This window comes from Corticium candelabrum, chromosome 21, assembly GCF_963422355.1.
Source record: "Corticium candelabrum chromosome 21, ooCorCand1.1, whole genome shotgun sequence".
NCBI lineage: Eukaryota > Metazoa > Porifera > Homoscleromorpha > Homosclerophorida > Plakinidae > Corticium > Corticium candelabrum.
Window position 1 is genome coordinate 472,501 of NC_085105.1, and position 17,500 is coordinate 490,000.

At 42.6% G+C, this 17,500-nt stretch overlaps 5 protein-coding genes and 1 pseudogene across 6 annotated transcripts in view; 3 read left to right on the top strand and 3 right to left on the bottom strand.

The window, feature by feature from the left end:
• Window positions 1-763, bottom strand: part of LOC134196353 (uncharacterized) — a 985-nt pseudogene extending 222 nt beyond the window's left edge.
• The window catches only part of LOC134196920 (UV radiation resistance-associated protein-like), a 16,122-nt gene extending 13,053 nt beyond the window's left edge, over window positions 1-3,069 (top strand). Inside the window, exons 15-16 of the mRNA XM_062666143.1 lie at window positions 1,748-1,836; window positions 2,095-3,069. Coding sequence (XP_062522127.1) covers window positions 1,748-1,836; window positions 2,095-2,923 — 918 coding nt within the window. The 3' untranslated portion in view covers window positions 2,924-3,069. The remainder of the gene's footprint in view (window positions 1-1,747; window positions 1,837-2,094) is intronic.
• LOC134196922 (mediator of RNA polymerase II transcription subunit 4-like) lies at window positions 2,951-5,595 on the bottom strand. Its single transcript, XM_062666145.1, has 8 exons — window positions 5,518-5,595; window positions 5,389-5,461; window positions 5,284-5,338; window positions 5,024-5,139; window positions 4,709-4,766; window positions 4,081-4,308; window positions 3,959-4,014; window positions 2,951-3,224 (listed from the first exon to the last, which is right to left on the bottom strand). Exons 1-8 carry the CDS (start codon window positions 5,568-5,570, stop codon window positions 3,078-3,080), a joined length of 786 nt encoding a protein of 261 aa, XP_062522129.1. The 5' UTR covers window positions 5,571-5,595; the 3' UTR covers window positions 2,951-3,077.
• A 76-nt stretch (window positions 5,596-5,671) lies between these two features.
• LOC134196919 (RNA-binding motif protein, X-linked-like-3) lies at window positions 5,672-12,650 on the top strand. Of its 2 annotated transcripts, none has more exons than XM_062666142.1 (6): window positions 5,672-5,908; window positions 5,977-6,079; window positions 7,095-7,201; window positions 7,270-9,709; window positions 9,786-9,843; window positions 12,505-12,650. In XM_062666142.1, the coding sequence occupies exons 1-5, from the start codon at window positions 5,882-5,884 to the stop codon at window positions 9,839-9,841; spliced, it is 2,733 nt and encodes a 910-aa protein (XP_062522126.1). In that variant the 5' UTR covers window positions 5,672-5,881; the 3' UTR covers window positions 9,842-9,843; window positions 12,505-12,650. The 2 variants fall into 2 exon arrangements, with proteins under 2 accessions (XP_062522126.1, XP_062522125.1); XM_062666141.1 differs by having other exon boundaries at window positions 5,673-5,908; window positions 5,974-6,079.
• A 71-nt stretch (window positions 12,651-12,721) lies between these two features.
• The window catches only part of LOC134196921 (choline-phosphate cytidylyltransferase A-like), a 6,031-nt gene continuing 1,252 nt past the window's right edge, over window positions 12,722-17,500 (bottom strand). The window contains exons 4-7 of the mRNA XM_062666144.1: window positions 15,597-15,748; window positions 14,773-14,994; window positions 13,918-14,097; window positions 12,722-12,963 (exon numbers count right to left, since the gene is read on the bottom strand). Coding sequence (XP_062522128.1) covers window positions 12,862-12,963; window positions 13,918-14,097; window positions 14,773-14,994; window positions 15,597-15,748 — 656 coding nt within the window. The 3' untranslated portion in view covers window positions 12,722-12,861. The remainder of the gene's footprint in view (window positions 12,964-13,917; window positions 14,098-14,772; window positions 14,995-15,596; window positions 15,749-17,500) is intronic.
• LOC134196924 (uncharacterized) lies at window positions 15,760-16,581 on the top strand. The gene has a single exon (XM_062666147.1). It carries the CDS (start codon window positions 15,987-15,989, stop codon window positions 16,461-16,463), a length of 477 nt encoding a protein of 158 aa, XP_062522131.1. The 5' UTR covers window positions 15,760-15,986; the 3' UTR covers window positions 16,464-16,581.

A 17,500-nucleotide genomic window follows, 5' to 3' on the forward strand; every position in this document is an offset into this window, starting at 1 on the left:
TCTTTCAGCAATGCATTTGTGTCTCTTCAAGTCACTAATGCGTCTGAAACCTCTGAGACATTCAGGGCAGACAACAGTTTGTAAATCAACTTTGCCAGATGACACTTGACTAGACTCCAGACAGGCATGGTATCTTGATCTATTTGCTAAGTCATACCAACAGCTTTCTGGAATGTTCAGATCATTTAGGTCTTTCCTAATTATGTCTTTCCAGCGTTTCTTAGGGCCGCCCTGTGGACGTTTTTCTGATAACCACCCAAAGAAGCACATCTTGGGAATTCAATGGTTGGGCATTCGAGCCAAATGCCCTAACCATTGCACACGTTGTCTTATAAGTTTGATGTTTACAGTGTCAGGATCTCTCCATCTTTGTCTTATTGTTTCATTTGAGATATGATTTTCCCACTGTGTTGTGATAGAGATTCCAAGACACGACCGGAGACATCTATTATGAAAAGAGTTCAATTTCTGAAGATGTTTCTTCAAAGGGGTCCACGATTCAGAGCCATATAATAGTGTAGAGAGCACACAAGCATCATATACTTTGCGTTTTGTCGATGTAGTCAGATTTTTATCCTCAAACACATCTTTACGTAAAGCTCCAAATGTCTTGGATGCTTTTGTAATTCTGCAATCTACATCCAAGTCTAATTTTCCTGAAGCTTCAATTGTGGATCCAAGATATGTGAAATCTCATACATAGTCAATGTCACCATGTTCAGTATCTGCGATCTTTGGAACATACCTCCCTACCTGCAGCCATCACCTTAGTTTTTGGGATGCTCAGTGATAAACCAAAATCTTGACTTGTCTTCACTTCATATATTCAGTCACCGCTCTCATAGCCCCTGATCTAGTAGTTGACAGCAGGGCAGCATCTTCCACATATTGACAGTCAGTTAGCAGCATTTCAGTAGAATTGTGCTTGTATCTCCGAAATAGCTTTTTGTCATACTTGTAATAGATCATGACACCTACATTAGGATCCTGTACTCTTGTACTCCAGCGTTCCATTACAAAACACACGTATAGATTAAAAAGCAAAGAAGTCATGCAACAGCCTTGCGGTAGTCCGTTATCAACACTGATTGGCTCTAGCAATGTTCCATTTAGTTTGATTTGAGCCGTCATTCCATCATGGAATGATCTGATGATGTCAATGGTGTGGTCTGGAACTCCAAGCTTCTTTAATGTTAACATAACTTATTAACCACATGGCTGAGCGTGGAAGAGAGTCATGCGCCTTTTTTTAGATCTACAAAACTGAAGAACGAATTTTATGTTCCCACGACTTTTTTCAAGAAGTTGACGCACTGTGAAAATCATATCTGTGCAGCTCCTTGAGCCTCTGAAACCACACAGTACCAAAAGGGAATCCTCTTTCTCGACTTTGTCGATGTTCTTTGTGCAGGAAATCGACGCCAAGAGACTTACAAGTTCTCCACGGGTAAGAAGTGAGAGATGGCACAAGTGACGCCATCCTACCACCTCCTGGTCTTGCAGCCATGCTTTTCTCACTTGCTGGTGTGGCGAGTTACTCAAACGATAGAAAAATGATAAGCGATGGAACCATAGAGTATTGGAAAATTGTAGGCAACCACGGAGCAATTCAAACTCCAGGCGCCACCATATACATCCGGGCACACACACACACACACACACACACGCACACGCACACACAAATAACATCTGTTGTATTGATGTTTTGACATAATTTGGGTTAACTGTGTTCTCTTTGGTGTTTCAGCTTCGACAGAACTGTGGACTGCCTACTAATGACATGAGAATTACACTGCACAATATTTTAGAATTGCTCCAGCTGTTTAGTCATCACAAGTACGTGTTGCAGATATGCATAATCAGACAGACAGACAGACAGACAGACAGACAGACAGACAGATTGATAGACAGACAGACAGATGGACAGACAGATAGACAGACAGATAGACAGACAGACAGAGGCAACTCGGTACATTTTCTGTTTTTGCCTAGCAAATGATTTGATAAACAGATAGACAAACATATACGTAGACGGATGGACAGCTTGGCATGCCGATAACACTAACTCAATGTTTGATTTGTTGACATTGATAGTCACCATCCTGTCCAGTCCCTCGAACGAGACATTCCCTACTTCACACAACCTCTAGTCCCACCATCTCTCGCAGACTTTTCAGACCCACCACCACCATACGAAGCCATAGCCTCTCAACAAACCCACGAACATTCCCCATCAGCAGCAGCAGCAGCAGCAGCAGTAGCAGCAGCAGCAGCGAGGAATCCTACACATTGTGATACGTCCGACAATAGAGACAACATACAAAGAGCACGTAATGCAATAGTAAGAAAGTCGAGTGTAAGCGGTCACTCATCAAGCAATCAATCAGGCCAAAACGAAGACAACAGAGCGAGGACGGACGATGAAGAGAAACAAAGAGCAGGAGAGGAACACGTTAGAGTCAACACAAGAGACATCGCACCATCACACGATCCGTTGACTACAGAAAAATCGGTAGAGACGCAGACTCCTACGACTGCCAACGATCTTCCCAACTCTGATTGGACTCTTGATGACGTAGTTGCAGCAAACAGGGACGAAGGGAAAGAGGAAGTAAGTGGACACAGTCCGAGCTTGATGAGAGGCAAAACTCGTCTTGCAGGCATCGGCTTCGGTGCGGCAGCTGCAGCTCGTGGGTTAAGACCAAACAGCAGGCCAAGACAGCAGAGGAAACCGGGCAGGTTTTCTGTCAATGATCAAGTAGAGAGGCAAGTCGTCAGCTCGATAGCAGAGAGGGAGGATGGTAGAGAGCGAGAAAAGCTTGCGGGTTCGTCAAACAGTGATGATGGAACAAGGTGTCTTCACAAGGGACGAGGTGATGGTGATGCATCAGACAGCAATAGGACAGTTGTGACGACGAGTTAGTTTCTCAATCTAATTTGTCGTCAAATCTTGTAATTATTAATATCAACTAGTAATAATTGAAGGATATTATGTATGAGACTTCATTTGTATGATGTTGTATGATGTATGTTAGTATTTGTATTACACAAGAAATAAAGGAAATCACGTTTTTTGGTTAGTCGTCGCTGGATGACGACGACGGCGATGAGTCTGATGCTGAATCTGAATCATCGCCTTCGGGTGAGTTTTCCTGTCCATTTGCAAGACCGACTGCGGATGGAGAGACATCATTGGTGACATTAGTGCTGAATGAGTCAAATGTCTACGCAATGCACCACAGAGTTTATAGAGTTACGACAAGAAGCAAACAATGGAAGTGCTGGCTACCTGACAAATTGCCTGTCTGTGTTTGTCCATTGGCTGTCTGTCCGTCTGTTTGTCTGTCTCTGTGTTTGTCCATTGGCTGTTTGTCTCTGTGTTTGTCCATTGGCTGTCTGGCTGTCTGGCTGTTTGTCCACTGGCTGTTTGTCTGTCTCTGTGTTTGTCCATTGGCTGTCTGGCTGTTTGTCTGTCTCTGTGTTTGTCCATTGGCTGTTTGTCTGTCTCTGTGTTTGTCCATTGGCTGTCTGGCTGTTTGTCTGTCTCTGTGTTGTCCATTGTCTGTCTGTCTGTCTGTCTGTCTGTCTGTCCGTTTATCTGTCTCTGTGGTTGTCTGTTGGCTGTCTGTCTGTGTTTGTCCATTGGTTGACTGGCTGTCTGTTTGTCTGTCTCTGTGTTTGTCAATTAGCTGTCTGTTTTTCTGTCTCTGTGTTTGTCCATTGGCTGTCTGTCTGTCTGTCCGTCTGTCTATCTCTGTGTTTGTCCATTGGCTGTCTGTCCGTCTGTCTGTCTGTCTGTCCGTCTCCGTGTTTGTCCGTCCGTCTGTCTGTCTCTGTGTTTGTGCATTGGCTGTCTGCCTGTGTTGACCATGCTGCAGCTGTTTGTATTTCACCTAATCATCCCTCTTTCAGCTCACTCTCTCACCTTGTCAACACAATTGCACATCTGGTGTCTTACCTTTCCTGTTAGTGAGTCCAACTCAGGAGGTGCCTTCCACACCGATGGCTCAGATTCTACAATTTGGCCATACACTACATGTAACCAAAACAACCAAACATTCCAAATGGTGTGTGGCCTACCCATCGTCTGTTGATTGGTTTCCATGGCAACATCAGGCTTTGATAAATCGGACACTCTGTCTATCGATATGTCTCTGTTGGTTCTCGCAAGAATGCCACGTCTCATGTCAACGTCAGTAGGATATGGACGTCGACCATCACCAGGCAGCCAGCCAACTGGAGGAGAGATGACATTTGCCATACTGAGCTTATGACCATAAGCAATCAGTTCTTCAGATGATATAATGCCTGGATGGAAAGAGATGATTTAGAGGAAGAGATAGGGACAATGAGACAAATAAAGTTTACAAAGAGTAGACAACTATACAGACAAATAGACAGACAAACAGACAGACAAATAGACAGACAGACAGGCAAATAGACAGACAAATAGACAGACAAATCGACAGACAAATAGACAGACAAATCGACAGACAAATCGACAGACAAACAGACAGACAAACAGACAGACAAATAGACAGACAAACAGACAGACAAATAGACAGACAAACAGACAGACAACTAGACAGACAAATACACAGACAAATAGACAGACAAACAGCCAGACAAATAGAGAAATAGACAGACAAGTCAAACAGACAATAAAATCAAGGCTGGAGTGGATATGGATAAGACTCTCTCTTTATACCTTTGTTTGCCTTTTTTATTGCTTTCAACTTTTCCTTCGCTTCATACAGTGATTGGTCCTACATTGCAGAGAAATATTGAGTGGCACACACACACACACACACACACACACACACACACACACACACACACACACACACACACACACCACACACATGCACACACACACACACACACACACACCACACACATGCACACACACACACACACACACACACACCACATGCACACACACACACACAAACACACACCACACACACACACACACACACACACACACACACACACACACACATACACACACACACACACACACCAGTATCTTCTCAGCCTCTCTCAATTGAGTCTGCAGTTGCTTCAATTCCTTAGTTTTCAATGCAACGATACCACGAGCTTCTTCAACTTTTTTCCGATCCTGGTCTGGACTGTGAACTAAGACACACACACATAACACACACACACACACACACACACACACACACACGCACACACACACACACACACACACACACACACACACACATACACACACATGCATACAGTTTAGGACAGACACACTACAAACAAACAAATTACTTATTGATATCAATCGTTTAATTTCCTTGTCTCTTTCAAAAACGCCATGAACAAGCTAAACAGTTCAGTTTCACTCTCGGCATTAAATTCCTCTGTCCATCATACCTGTCTGGTTACACTGTTTTTGACGTCATCAGTTTTCATGAAGGCTAAACTTGCGCATGCGCCATCACTCTGCCTATTCAAAATCTTTCAATATTATATGCCTTCGAGTCTGGTTGGTTCATTTCATACTTGGTGTCTTGTTCGGTATCTTTCAATCCGTTCAACAACTCGCTATCTGTCATTGTGGAAGATACGGGAACTCATAATATACGGGACATCGAACAAAAGGTTGAACGGTTGACGCTCTTTTTGTATAATTAAATCATTATCAACACCTTAAGGCTGCTACACGCACACTACACATAACACATTTCGAGAAAAGTTGGATTAATATTGTAAATATATTATTGTACTGTAGCTATGTCATATACGGGTTTTGCTAGGCATACGGGACTTCATTTATGCGTGTTGCACGAGGTTGCTTCTCGCTTTAGAACATCCTCGTTCCGCGTTTGTTTTCTTCGCTTTTGCTTAGTGAACGTGTTTCTTAGCTATGGAAACTGCTGTAAAACAACCTGAAGTAAGAACGTATATTGGGGCCCCCTTGGGTAATTTTGTGTGTTATGCTCATTTTTGTCTTTTTAGGAGGCGCCACAGAATCCAAGGAAGGTTTTTCTCGGAGGCATTAATAGTGACATTGACGAGAGCGTTATACAAGAGGCGTTCGCCAAGTTTGGCAAAATCGCGGAAGGTAAATGGCGCGAACGTGTTGAGACAGTTGAGCTGCTTTCTCTTGTGTTTGAGTCTAGTTTAGGAGGCGGTAGGGATGCTTCTGGTTTTATTGCTACAAACAGTAGTGGATACAAATAGAGATAATACAGTATTGATGAAAACGCGGCCTTCCCTATTAAACTACATTTTGTTAACTCGAGCTGACTTAACTTGAATTCAATGCTAGATAAGGTTTAGGCGCATTTGTTTTGCCTCTTCTGCTCTTCTGGAATAGGAATAGAGGTGTTAGAAGAGGTTGATCATGAGCAGTTGATCAGGAGAGCCAAACCAAAGAAACGGTCAGAAGAGCTGAGCATGCGCATTACTAGTTTGCGGCATCTTTTAGTTGTAAAATTAATTGTCTAGATAAGGCTTTCATTAGAAGAAATCAAATTTCTACTTAAAGAAGCGATCTTTGCAACTGTTGTGCCTTTGTTTGTGGTGCCTCAAAGGAGTTCTTGGCGAACATGCGTTAGCAGCAGCTGTAGATGTAAAAATTCGATATTGCTATTGGTGGAAGATCACTTGGTTTCCAAAGCAAAGGGAAGCAAGACGGCTCGTCGCCTTCCATCGTTAGGTGGGTTTCTAATGCGCCTGTCTCACAAGTCACGAAACCTCTTCTCTTCTGCCTCTTCCGTTTTTTGGCCAGAAGAGGTCGCATGACTCTTCTGGTCTCTTCAAGAAGAGCAGAAGAGGCCAAAGAAATGCACCCTTGCACTAAGCTGAGATTCTTTCATTTGAGTTGATGTGAGTAACTTCTGTTGCCCTTGTGACGTTACCACACCTCGAATTCACCGGAAGACGATGACTAGTCCGTATAACCATGCTTGTTTTAATCATTAATTAAAATGTTGACTAAAATTTGAAAATTATGTGTATTTTAATGTCATAGGAACATTTCTAGTTGAAATAGTTAATGTTGATGTTTAGTGTAGTACTTTCCCTTTACAACTGTTGAGTGTGTTGTTTTAGGTAATTTAATTGTTTTTGTTTAGTTTTGATCATTCGAGACAAAGAAACAGGTTTCACTAAAGGCTATGGTTTTATCACTTTTGAAACTGCTGAATCAGCCACTAAAGCTGTAGCAGAAATGCATTCTCAAGTAAGAAGTTACTCATAGTGATGTTACTTACATGTTAGGTTGATTTTTATTCTCATTTTTCTTTGTAGACAATTCGTGGTCGGACTCTTACAGTTCAAATTGCTCGTCCTGACACTGGGAAGGAATCTTTTCAGAGAAGACGGCAAGGGGAATATCGTCGCTCTCCACCATTGAGACGAATGGGAAGAGACCAAAATCGTTCAAGAAGCAGAAGTAGGGAGAGGAGAGAACCAAGGAGAGGCACGTGGGGAGAGCAAAACAACAGAGATGCTGGTCGAGGTCGATGGAGAGGGAGGGACGATGGGGATTTACGGCATCAAATCAGAGAACAGGAGAGGATACATATGCAGAGGAGAGAACAGGAGAGCAGAGATACTTGGCATGGCAATGATGGTTCGTATGGTAGCAGACCACGTGGAGAGATGGCAGGGTATGGGCGAGGTGCACAAACTGACAGACGCTTCACACGTTGGGATCCTAATGAGGATGAAAGTCGTCGTAGCCAAATGGGTGGTGCGCAAGCAACCAGTGAAGTAAGTGGTTATTATGGTGAAGGGCATGGCTACTCTACTGGATATTATAATGACAGACAAGAGCAGGAAAGGCAGAGAGAATTTCGAATGAAGAGAGACGTTTCTTGGGGAGTGAACCAGGAGGCAGGAGGAAGGGTGGATGATCAGTACTACAATACAAACAGGCAGCAGCAAATGGGCGACTCGGCATATAGACAGGATGACAGACAAAGGATGAGATCAGATCAAGTGAGATCAGCCTACAGGTCTGATAATGAACGAATGTATGCAAAAGGTGATGACAGAATGAGAATAGACAGAGACAGGATGGGTGCAGGTGTCAGTAAGGAGAGGATGGGGGCAAACGAATGGGCTGGTCAACAGATGGAAGGTGAACAGATTGGTGCACGGGTTGATCGTACTGGAATGTCAGACAGAGCAGCAGGCATGGCCGATAGGATAGGTGTGGGTGGGGCATCCAGAATGGGTACATCCGATAGATTGAGTGTACCTCAAAGGTTAGGAGAACCAGGAAGAATGGGTGGTTATGAGCGAGCTGGCTTGCCTGAGAGGTCTGATTTGTCTGAGAGAGGAGGCTTGCTTGAAAGAACGGCCATTTCTGATAGATTGGGTGCGCCTGAACGAGCAGTCACACGTGAGCAAATGGGTGGGGCTGAGCGACGAAGTGGAGATGGTCGGATAGGAATGAACCATCCCCGTGAATGGACTGGGACAAGGTCTCATGGTGAAAGGATGGCAGACAGACTTGAGAATGAGATACCTCGACCAAGAGAAGATCTCAGCAGGTGGAGATGGAGTCAAGAAGATCAGCAAGGTGCTACTAGATCTGACCTTGGTGGTAGGATGGATTCTCAACGTGAAAGAAGTTATGTTCCTACACAACCTGAAGGCCAGATGAGCCGTGGAGAGAGTCGGTGGGAGGAACAACGTCCCACTCAGCAACCATCATCACGTTACTATGATGAGAGACAAGGTGAAAGACGCATGACCCCAAGTGATGGCTATAGAGATCCTTCATCTCATCAGCAGTCTGTCCCTCAGCAAAGTAGATGGGAACCTCGAGACTCCGCTAGATTACCTGCCAGTCAATATGATCCATATGGTCGACCAACGGCCACATTCTCTGATGAGTCATCACGTTTCCCTCAGCAGTCCAACCCATACAGTGACAGTCGTGCAGCTGGTAGTGCAGGTCGACCCCATGCCAGTCGTTTGGCTCCTCAACCATATGCTACGTCAGAAGAACAAACTAGAAATTTCATAAGAGAGTATGAAGGTTACTCTCCTACAAAACCACAAATATATGAAGAAGAAGAATATTCCCACCAGCCATCACGTTATTCTCGTGATAGTCAAGAAAAATCTTACAGTGACCCGTCATCTTATCGGGCTTCAAATGCTTATTCAAGGAAGCCTGACAACAGCCAGACATATCCTAGTTCATCTCCTCAGTCTGGTCCACGACGTGTGGGCGAGGAGCTTGAAGCATCGAGACGAGGTTATAGGTCTTCCTATCCATCAGATAATCCACACGAGTCTTCCCAGAATTCTCGTTATTCATATTTCCAGTCTCAGTCACGTGCAGATACCTCCGGTTATAGTCAGTCTAGTGATTGGAAAGATGCACATCCAATGTCACGCTCTGAATTCCAGCAATCATCATACAATGAGGCAACTAACAAGCATAACCCAAATCTTAACCCTTCACATTCTTCATCTTCACAGTCACAACACATAGACCCTTCCTCATCACAACCAAACTCCGCAGCCACTTCTACACCAGCTTTGAGTGAAGCTTCCAATGCACCTAACCCTGGCTCTACAGCTGGTAACAGAGTCCAGATAGTTAATAGTCCTGCTGTTTTGCCAATCCGGCCAGTCAACACAGTTCCCACTGTTTCTCTTAGAGCCCCCATGTATGGCTATCGTGCACCCATCTTGTTGCGGCCACAAGTTGGAATGCCTGCCTTGCGAGGTAATTGTCAGTGTTGTAATTGTGATGTTATTATCATTATCACAGTTTAATGCTTTGTTGTCACATTGGTTTGTAGGTCTTGCTGCACAAGTGTTTCCTTTTGCTGGAAATCGACCAGTAAGGCCACAATAAAGGTACGATCATGTTAATTGAAATGATAGATGTGTCACTGATCTCAATAGCAATACTTGGCATTTCACCCAATCAATATACATCAACCAGATTTTAGGGAATTTGGAATTGAAATGTAATAGTTGGTTAATTGTTACTGATGTTTGTTTGTTTGTCTGTTTGTTTGTCTGCTTGTTTGTCTGCTTGTTTGTCTGTTTGTGTGTGGTTTCTGGTTTCACTACAGACAATAAAAAACCCAACTTAAAGAATGCTAGCGTAGTATGAATGTAGTCAAGGCGGACATTTTCTTTCACAAATTTCTGTGTTATAACAATTGGACAAACTGACTAACTGAACAGCAGACTGCGTGACTGTTATAGTAAATAGAAGGTATCACACTTCTTTATAACATATGTATACCACTAATTAAATATCAATTGTCAACCGTTCAGACAAGCCAATACCAAGAATGTCATCTTTCTGGTTATACCATCTTTCATTCCGAGTCACTAATTAATGTGCATTGAACAGCTCTCAACATAACTTTCTGCTTGGTCATTGTTGGTCCAGTTTCCCACTAGTTACAGATGGCAAGTAATAACATCCTGCTGTTGATGACTTTGTGTGTAACCGGATGTGTTGATGTCTCAGCTCATTTCCGTGTATGACTAGGCTGACACACACTTATCAGTCACTTGTAAATATTTTTCTGCACAAGCCACCAACTGGTTAAATACAAGTACAGTCTCATAGCTCTCATTGCAGCACATGAGCTTAAGGATCAGGCCATTCCTTTCTGTGGCTGGTAACACAATTGAGACACGTAGCATACTCTCAATCAGCAAAGAAACAGAACAGCTTGGTTTTCATCAGGATGACATTTTGCAGCGTGGATTGTATTGCACTTGTAGGCAAGTTTCAGTGCACTCCATGCCAGCCTTACTTTAATATGGTCTAGAAGTCAGTTCCTCACAAACACATAGAACTCTTATGCTATTGAGATGGAAATTTAAGGATGTACATACTTGCGGGGTTGGAGACAATAATGAAGGGTGGACTGTACCATCTGAACAATCGATCGGAAAGATGTCAACCACATGACTGAAGTGGACGTATCTATTTGTGTCACACCTAACATTTCATTTCACTCTTCAATTATTCCCTTTCTGCCAGAAACGATGGGTAGGAATTACAATAGAAATATGTGCCAAGTGTAAAGATTGCAGCAAGAAATTGTTAGTCATTGTATCTGCAGTGTACATGCAACTTGTTAGAGCTTCAGTTGATACAATGTGACACACAACTGCTGGACTGCATTCAAACAAAGGGTTCATGCAAACACAAAGAATGCTAGTTGAACATTCAGGCTATACAATCCGATGTACAACATTGTGACATACGTGAAGCTTTGAACATCGTAGACATGCAATGCTACCTGGGTAGTGAAAGACTGGAATTATTGATTAAGAGAGAGACGACTGACCGTAGAGTTTGTTTGACCAGCACACTGAATCATAAGTGTACGTTAGATTTTCATGTCTGCATGCATATCTTGTGCCAGTACGAGTCAGTTGATCTTGTATAATGTTGTTTTTGGCAATGAATTACGACATACTCTACATGCGCGCCCGTGCACACACACACACACACACAAACACACACACACACACACACACACACACACACACACAAGATGATGTCTGATTGCTGGTTGAACCAGAGCAATTGAAGTTGCTGCTGATAATCTGAGACTAACATGTCAGATATGTATTACCTTCCTATAGCAACAACTTCAATTTAGGTCCACAGTTTGTCTGTTTTGTCAGCCGAATTTGCTCATTACGTGTACAGTTGTAATGAAACTGATTGCACAGTCAGGCATGTGTTGTATTGTTAGTCGTGTAACTGTGTTGACACAAAGTGAGGAACGACTGCACGACTACTATGAACTATCGCATGCTCTATTGTAGTGATAGGATGTAATACTATGATATGAAAATGCTGTTTTGTTGCATACTTGTTATTCATAAATTTTGTGTACACAAACAACTAATCAGACTCAATTCCCTTACTTCAAATGTTTGTACCTTTTATATACATAGTTATGTTTTTTAAATTAATGGTTGCCATGACAACCACAGGTTTACTTACTGTGCAACTGTGTATGTGCCGTGTTGGCTGTAGTACATTTTTTTTTGAAAAACTGTGGTTTTACTCATTGATAGTGAAGCAATGTAGGAAAGCAATTTAATGTTTGGTCATGTACGAATGTATCTGTTGTCTGTCCAACAAGGGAATCGTGAAAATCAAAATGTTGGTTTGCAGATAGTAAAACTGCAGTCAAGATATGAAATCGTTTTAACAAGTGTGCATATGTGTGGTGATTCTAGACACTTGATTGAGGTTCAACTTGTGTGATCATGAGTCATTGATATGTATACATTAATTCCGATAATATGCAGTAGTTCCAGCATCTAGTAGCCTCATCTCTGCTCCATACAACCACAACCACACATACTGTCTTAGTTTCCAATATTATTTACACACAACAGGCACACACCACACACACACACACACACACACACACTTCACTCTCGTTTCAGTAACACTAATAAATCTACTCTGTTTGATTGAACCTCTAAACTTAGTCATTGTTGTCATCTCATACAGTATTTCACCCACAGGAATCAAGCATTTCTTTCATGATGATATCAACTCTATAGTGTCAAGTCTCACCTGTTCAGTTGCCGTCCACTAGTTCACAACTGCTGTTTGCTTATAGTCATTGCAATGTTTGTTTTAGCTAACCAAGTCACCACTGTGTTGGTAACATGTTCATTACGATTCGTGATTCCTTTCTGTCAGCAAGAGATCACAATTATTGTAGCTTGTGAACGAATGTCAATATAAATCAATAGATATTCAAAACCAGTCTTCTTTGCTACTGTCAATAGCAACTTCATTGTACACACGCTTGTAGTTTTACACTGTTCAATGTGGTTAGTAAAATGCAAATAGTTAATGTCCTTATCATCGTCATTCTAGTCGTCGTCGTCGTCATCTTCATCGGAAGTCGTAGGTGAGACAGACAGAGCAACCCAAGCATCTTTCACCAGCTCCTTGCCGTTCTTCAAAAAGCCAGACTAGGGAGGAAAACGAATAAATTAACTTAACATAGAGGAATGGCTGAACGAAATGAGTCAATAAGAATGGCCTAATAGGCGACTGTTGGGAAGTGGGCAGGGTTAGAGTTTCCATCAGTGTTTCTAATGTTAGTAGAGATCTCATCGTTTCAAACTTCTAAACAACGTGCAGTCTGCACTCTGTCATCCATACACTTGAGTCTGTTAGTCTGTAATAACATTCTATCTACCAAGGCTTTACTTTAGCCACCAGGGGCCCGCACAAGCTTTAGGTTGCCTCTTACCTCCTCATCCAAAATCTTTTATCTAGACTTATAGTATAGTAACCTTTTGTTTCATGAAATTGTGCAGTTCAACAGACTATTACCGCAAGCTAATCAAAAGACGAGCTACAAATTTAATCAAATGTAATTAATCAGACTTTATTCAACTGGCTGTCTTCAACTCACTCACGCCAGAATCGTATATACGCATGCGTTGACCTCGGAGTCTCCGGACAGTGCAGACAGAAACAGAAATATAACCATTTGTATGATCATTAGTGTACCCAACTAAAGACTTTAATAGCAACCACACCCAACAGGTCAGGGGCTGCATTTGGCCATCCCTCTGATCTGCAGCAAGACAACATCCAAGTGACCAAAAACTACTAACAAAGCAGCCGATGTAACATTCCTACAAAACTGTTTAAGTTGGTGTGCTACTCGTACTTGTGCGTGATGACCTTGGGCCAGCTTATTCACTCTTCTAATGATATCTGAAAGACTGAGATGATATACGACTGGCAATCCAAGGTTAGACTCGCTACCATAAGAGAAGGCCATCACACTCTAAAAAGCCTCCAGGCATTTTAGGGCTACCCCACTCTCATCTACTGATTGATATCAAGTATTTACTAATTGATATCAACCAACTTCTATTTACCACAAACGTCTACAAAATTTTATGTCTTACCAGCGTGCTGTCTTTTCCAAAGATCTTCAGGAATCCTCCTATCAGTTCTCGCGATTTCGCTTCCCATTTCTGCAGGAGCTCGTGAGATTTGTCTTCCAGTTGTGACCACTTCTCGTGGGCCTTCTCGTTCACTCTGGTTTTTAACTTGCGCATTTTCTCCTTCATTCTGATCTCCTTCTCCTAACAAAGTCACAACAACACATTTCTACTGTCCAGCTGTTTGTCATCATTGTCCTCATTGAGAGACATCTACAGGTTGAAGGTAACCAAATATAATTTAATTAGATTAAATATTATTTGAAGAAATGAAATTAATTCAATTGTTAAGGCTGTGGACGTTTATGATTGATTCATGCTTTTTACGACTGGTCTGTAAACACTCGGCTGACAACAAGGAAGGAAAGACCACTGAAAAGCCACCTGTCCCTATGAACTTAGCAAGAGTAACATCCTTTCTAATGTGGTGTGTATGTGTGAACAGATTTACTGACTCATATTCCTTCTAAAAGACAACCTGCAATACCCTTAATGTCCTGATTACTGTGTGGTGACCAGAGGCCAAGGATGGTGACCAAAGGATGAAAGACACCACCAGCTGCTGTTACAGTACTGACTCTCATGATGTTAATATCAATTGGTGTATGTTAATATCAAACTGTTTGATATCTACCAATTTAAGTGTGCTACAATTAGTCTCTAGAGTAGAAAAGCTTAACTTATTACATTTAATTTAATATAAATATTTAATTACAAAAATAATTAATTAAATATAATAAATTACATATTTTAATTACTTATATATAAATTAGTCTTTGCTAATGTATTCAGTAGAGCATTGTGATTGGTTGGTCTAACCTTCATAAAGCCGACATTCAAATCTTTCCTTGAATATCCTCGTGCGAGATTACGTCGAACGTAACTGTCGTAGTTCCTTACAATACGACAGACAATATCTGATGTCGACACTCCTTCTGTCCGTTGTGTGGCTAAAAACATGCCTTTAGCTTTGATATCCTTATACACATCAGTCTGGCCTGGACCAGCATATGGGGCATCGTCATGGGCAACAAAATCAATCTAAAGGGAAGATACATACTATAATACATTGATGTATGTTGGAACTTATGCACACACAGACACAGTGACACACACACCATTTATTATGTAAAATATTTTTTAAAATTTTTCTGAAATTAGTTTCATTTCAAATACAACTTCACCACTTCAAGTCATTTTTTGGAACAAGCCAAATTTAATATGACGTCATTAAATCATGTAATGAAGGTTGTGTGTGTGTGTGTGTGTGTGTGTGTGTGTGTGTGTGTGTCTATGTGTGTATGTGTGTGTGTGTGTGTGTGTGTGTGTGTGTGTGAGTGAGTGTATGTGTGTGTGCATGAATGCGTGTGTGTACTTTCACTTAGACACTCATAGCTAATACAACATAATACAATATTCAAATGTCTATAACATCATCACTATGACAGAGACGTGTGGGTCAATATAAACATGCCAGTCACAATAACCTCCTAATGAAACTTCCATCTGTAATATCCTACTAATGTCTGCATACACATACACCAGACTAGATATTAAATATTATAATTACAATTAATTACTAATTATTTTACAATAATAATTACAATTATTTTAAAAAATTAATATCAATTAATAATGACTACCTGGTGTTTTTCAATGAATTCCTCTGTTATGAACCACGGAGCGTCGGTTATGATCTCATCAACGTAACGACAGTGTCTGACAGCATCGTAACGTTCGTCTTCACTCATCACAGTTCTCCCCTTCAAGCTGTGAGTCAACTTATCACTATTCACTGTCAACAAAATATAGTTAGAAAGGCAAACTAATTTTGTGTGAATAAATATGTTTGAAATGTGTGTGTGTGTGTATGTCCATGTGTGTGTGTGTGTGTGTGTGTGTGTGTGTGTGTGTGTGTGTGTGTGTGTGTGTGTGTGTGTGTGTCTGTGTGTCAGATTGAATATTCCAACAAGCCAGTCTAGTCTTGCCTTTTGCGTAAAGAAAGGCATATGACTTAGACTTTGTAGTGAGCTATGGATGAGTGTCATCTACCAAGGAAGCTTTTGGTGTGTGCATCACCACAAGGTAGACGTTCAGTCGGAGGCCAGAGAATGAGATGGAACGATTTGGTACCGAGGGATTTAAGGAATTGCAATCTTGATGGGGTTTGGAGGGTACTAGCAGAAGATAGGAATGAGTGGAGGAATCAGATCTGGGCTGCCACACAGGAAGTAAATTTCAAGAAGGAAGAACAAGAGAAATACCGCAAGGAGGAGCAGAAACGTCGCCGCAAAGCAAGGCAAACGACATCAGAGTTTGCTTTACACTGCAGCTTTGATGGTTGTGGATTTACTGCTGTAAATCATGCCGGCCTTGTAAACCACCAGAGACAGAAACATGGTCAGTCCCTGACTAGTCAATGTCAGTACTGTCACCAAACATTCTGCCAACAAGGCCTCCACAACCACAAGCGTTTCTGCTGTCAGAGAACATCCACTCCTCTGATATAGCCTATGGTGACCTTGGCCTGATTCGTTTCTCATTGGAATGAACGCAGCGTGAAGTGAAGTGTGTGTGTGTGTGTGTGTGTGTGGTGTGTGTCCGTGTGTGTGTGTGTGTCCGTGTGTGTGTGTGTGTGTCCGTGTGTGTGTGTGTCCGTGTGTGTGTGGTGTGTCCGTGTGTGTGGTGTGTGTGTGTGGTGTGTCCGTGTGTGTGGTGTGTCCGTGTGTGTGTGTGTGTGTGTGTGTCTGTGTGTGTGTGGTGTGTCCATGTGTGTGTGGTGTGTCCGTGTGTGTGTGTGTGTGTGTCCGTGTGTGTGTGTGAGTGTGTGTGGTGTGTGTGGTGTGTCCGTGTGTGTGTGTGTGGTGTGTCCGTGTGTGTGTGTGTGTGTGTGTGTGTGTGTGTGTGTGTGTGGTGCGTCCATGTGGTGTGTGTGTGTGTGGTGTGTGTCCGTGTGTGTGTGTGTGTGTCCGTGTGTGTGTGTGTGTCCGTGTGTGTGTGTGTCCGTGTGTGTGTGTGTGGTGTGTCCGTGTGTGTGTGGTGTGTCCGTGTGTGTGTGGTGTGTCCGTGTGTGTGTGTGTGTGTGTGTGTGGTGCGTCCATGTGGTGTGTGTGTGTGTGTGTGGTGTGTGTCCGTGTGTGTGTGTGTGTGTGTGTCCGTGTGTGTGTGTCCGTGTGTCCGTGTGTGTGTGATGTGTCCGTGTGTGTGTGGTGTGTCCGTGTGTGTGTGGTGTGTCCGTGTGTGTGTGTGTGTGTGGTGTGTCCGTGTGTGTGTGTGTGTGTGTGTGTGTGTGTGTGTGTGTGTGGTGCGTCCATGTGGTGTGTGTGTGTGTGGTGTGTGTCCGTGTGTGTGTGTGTGTGTGTGTCCGTGTGTGTGTGTGTCCGTGTGTCCGTGTGTGTGTGATGTGTCCGTGTGTGTGTGTGGTGTGTCCGTGTGTGTGTGGTGTGTCCGTGTGTGTGTGTGTGTGTGTGGTGTGTCCGTGTGTGTGGTGTGTCCGTGTGTGTGTGTGTGTGTGTGTGTGTGTGTGTCCGTGTGTGTGAGTGTGTGT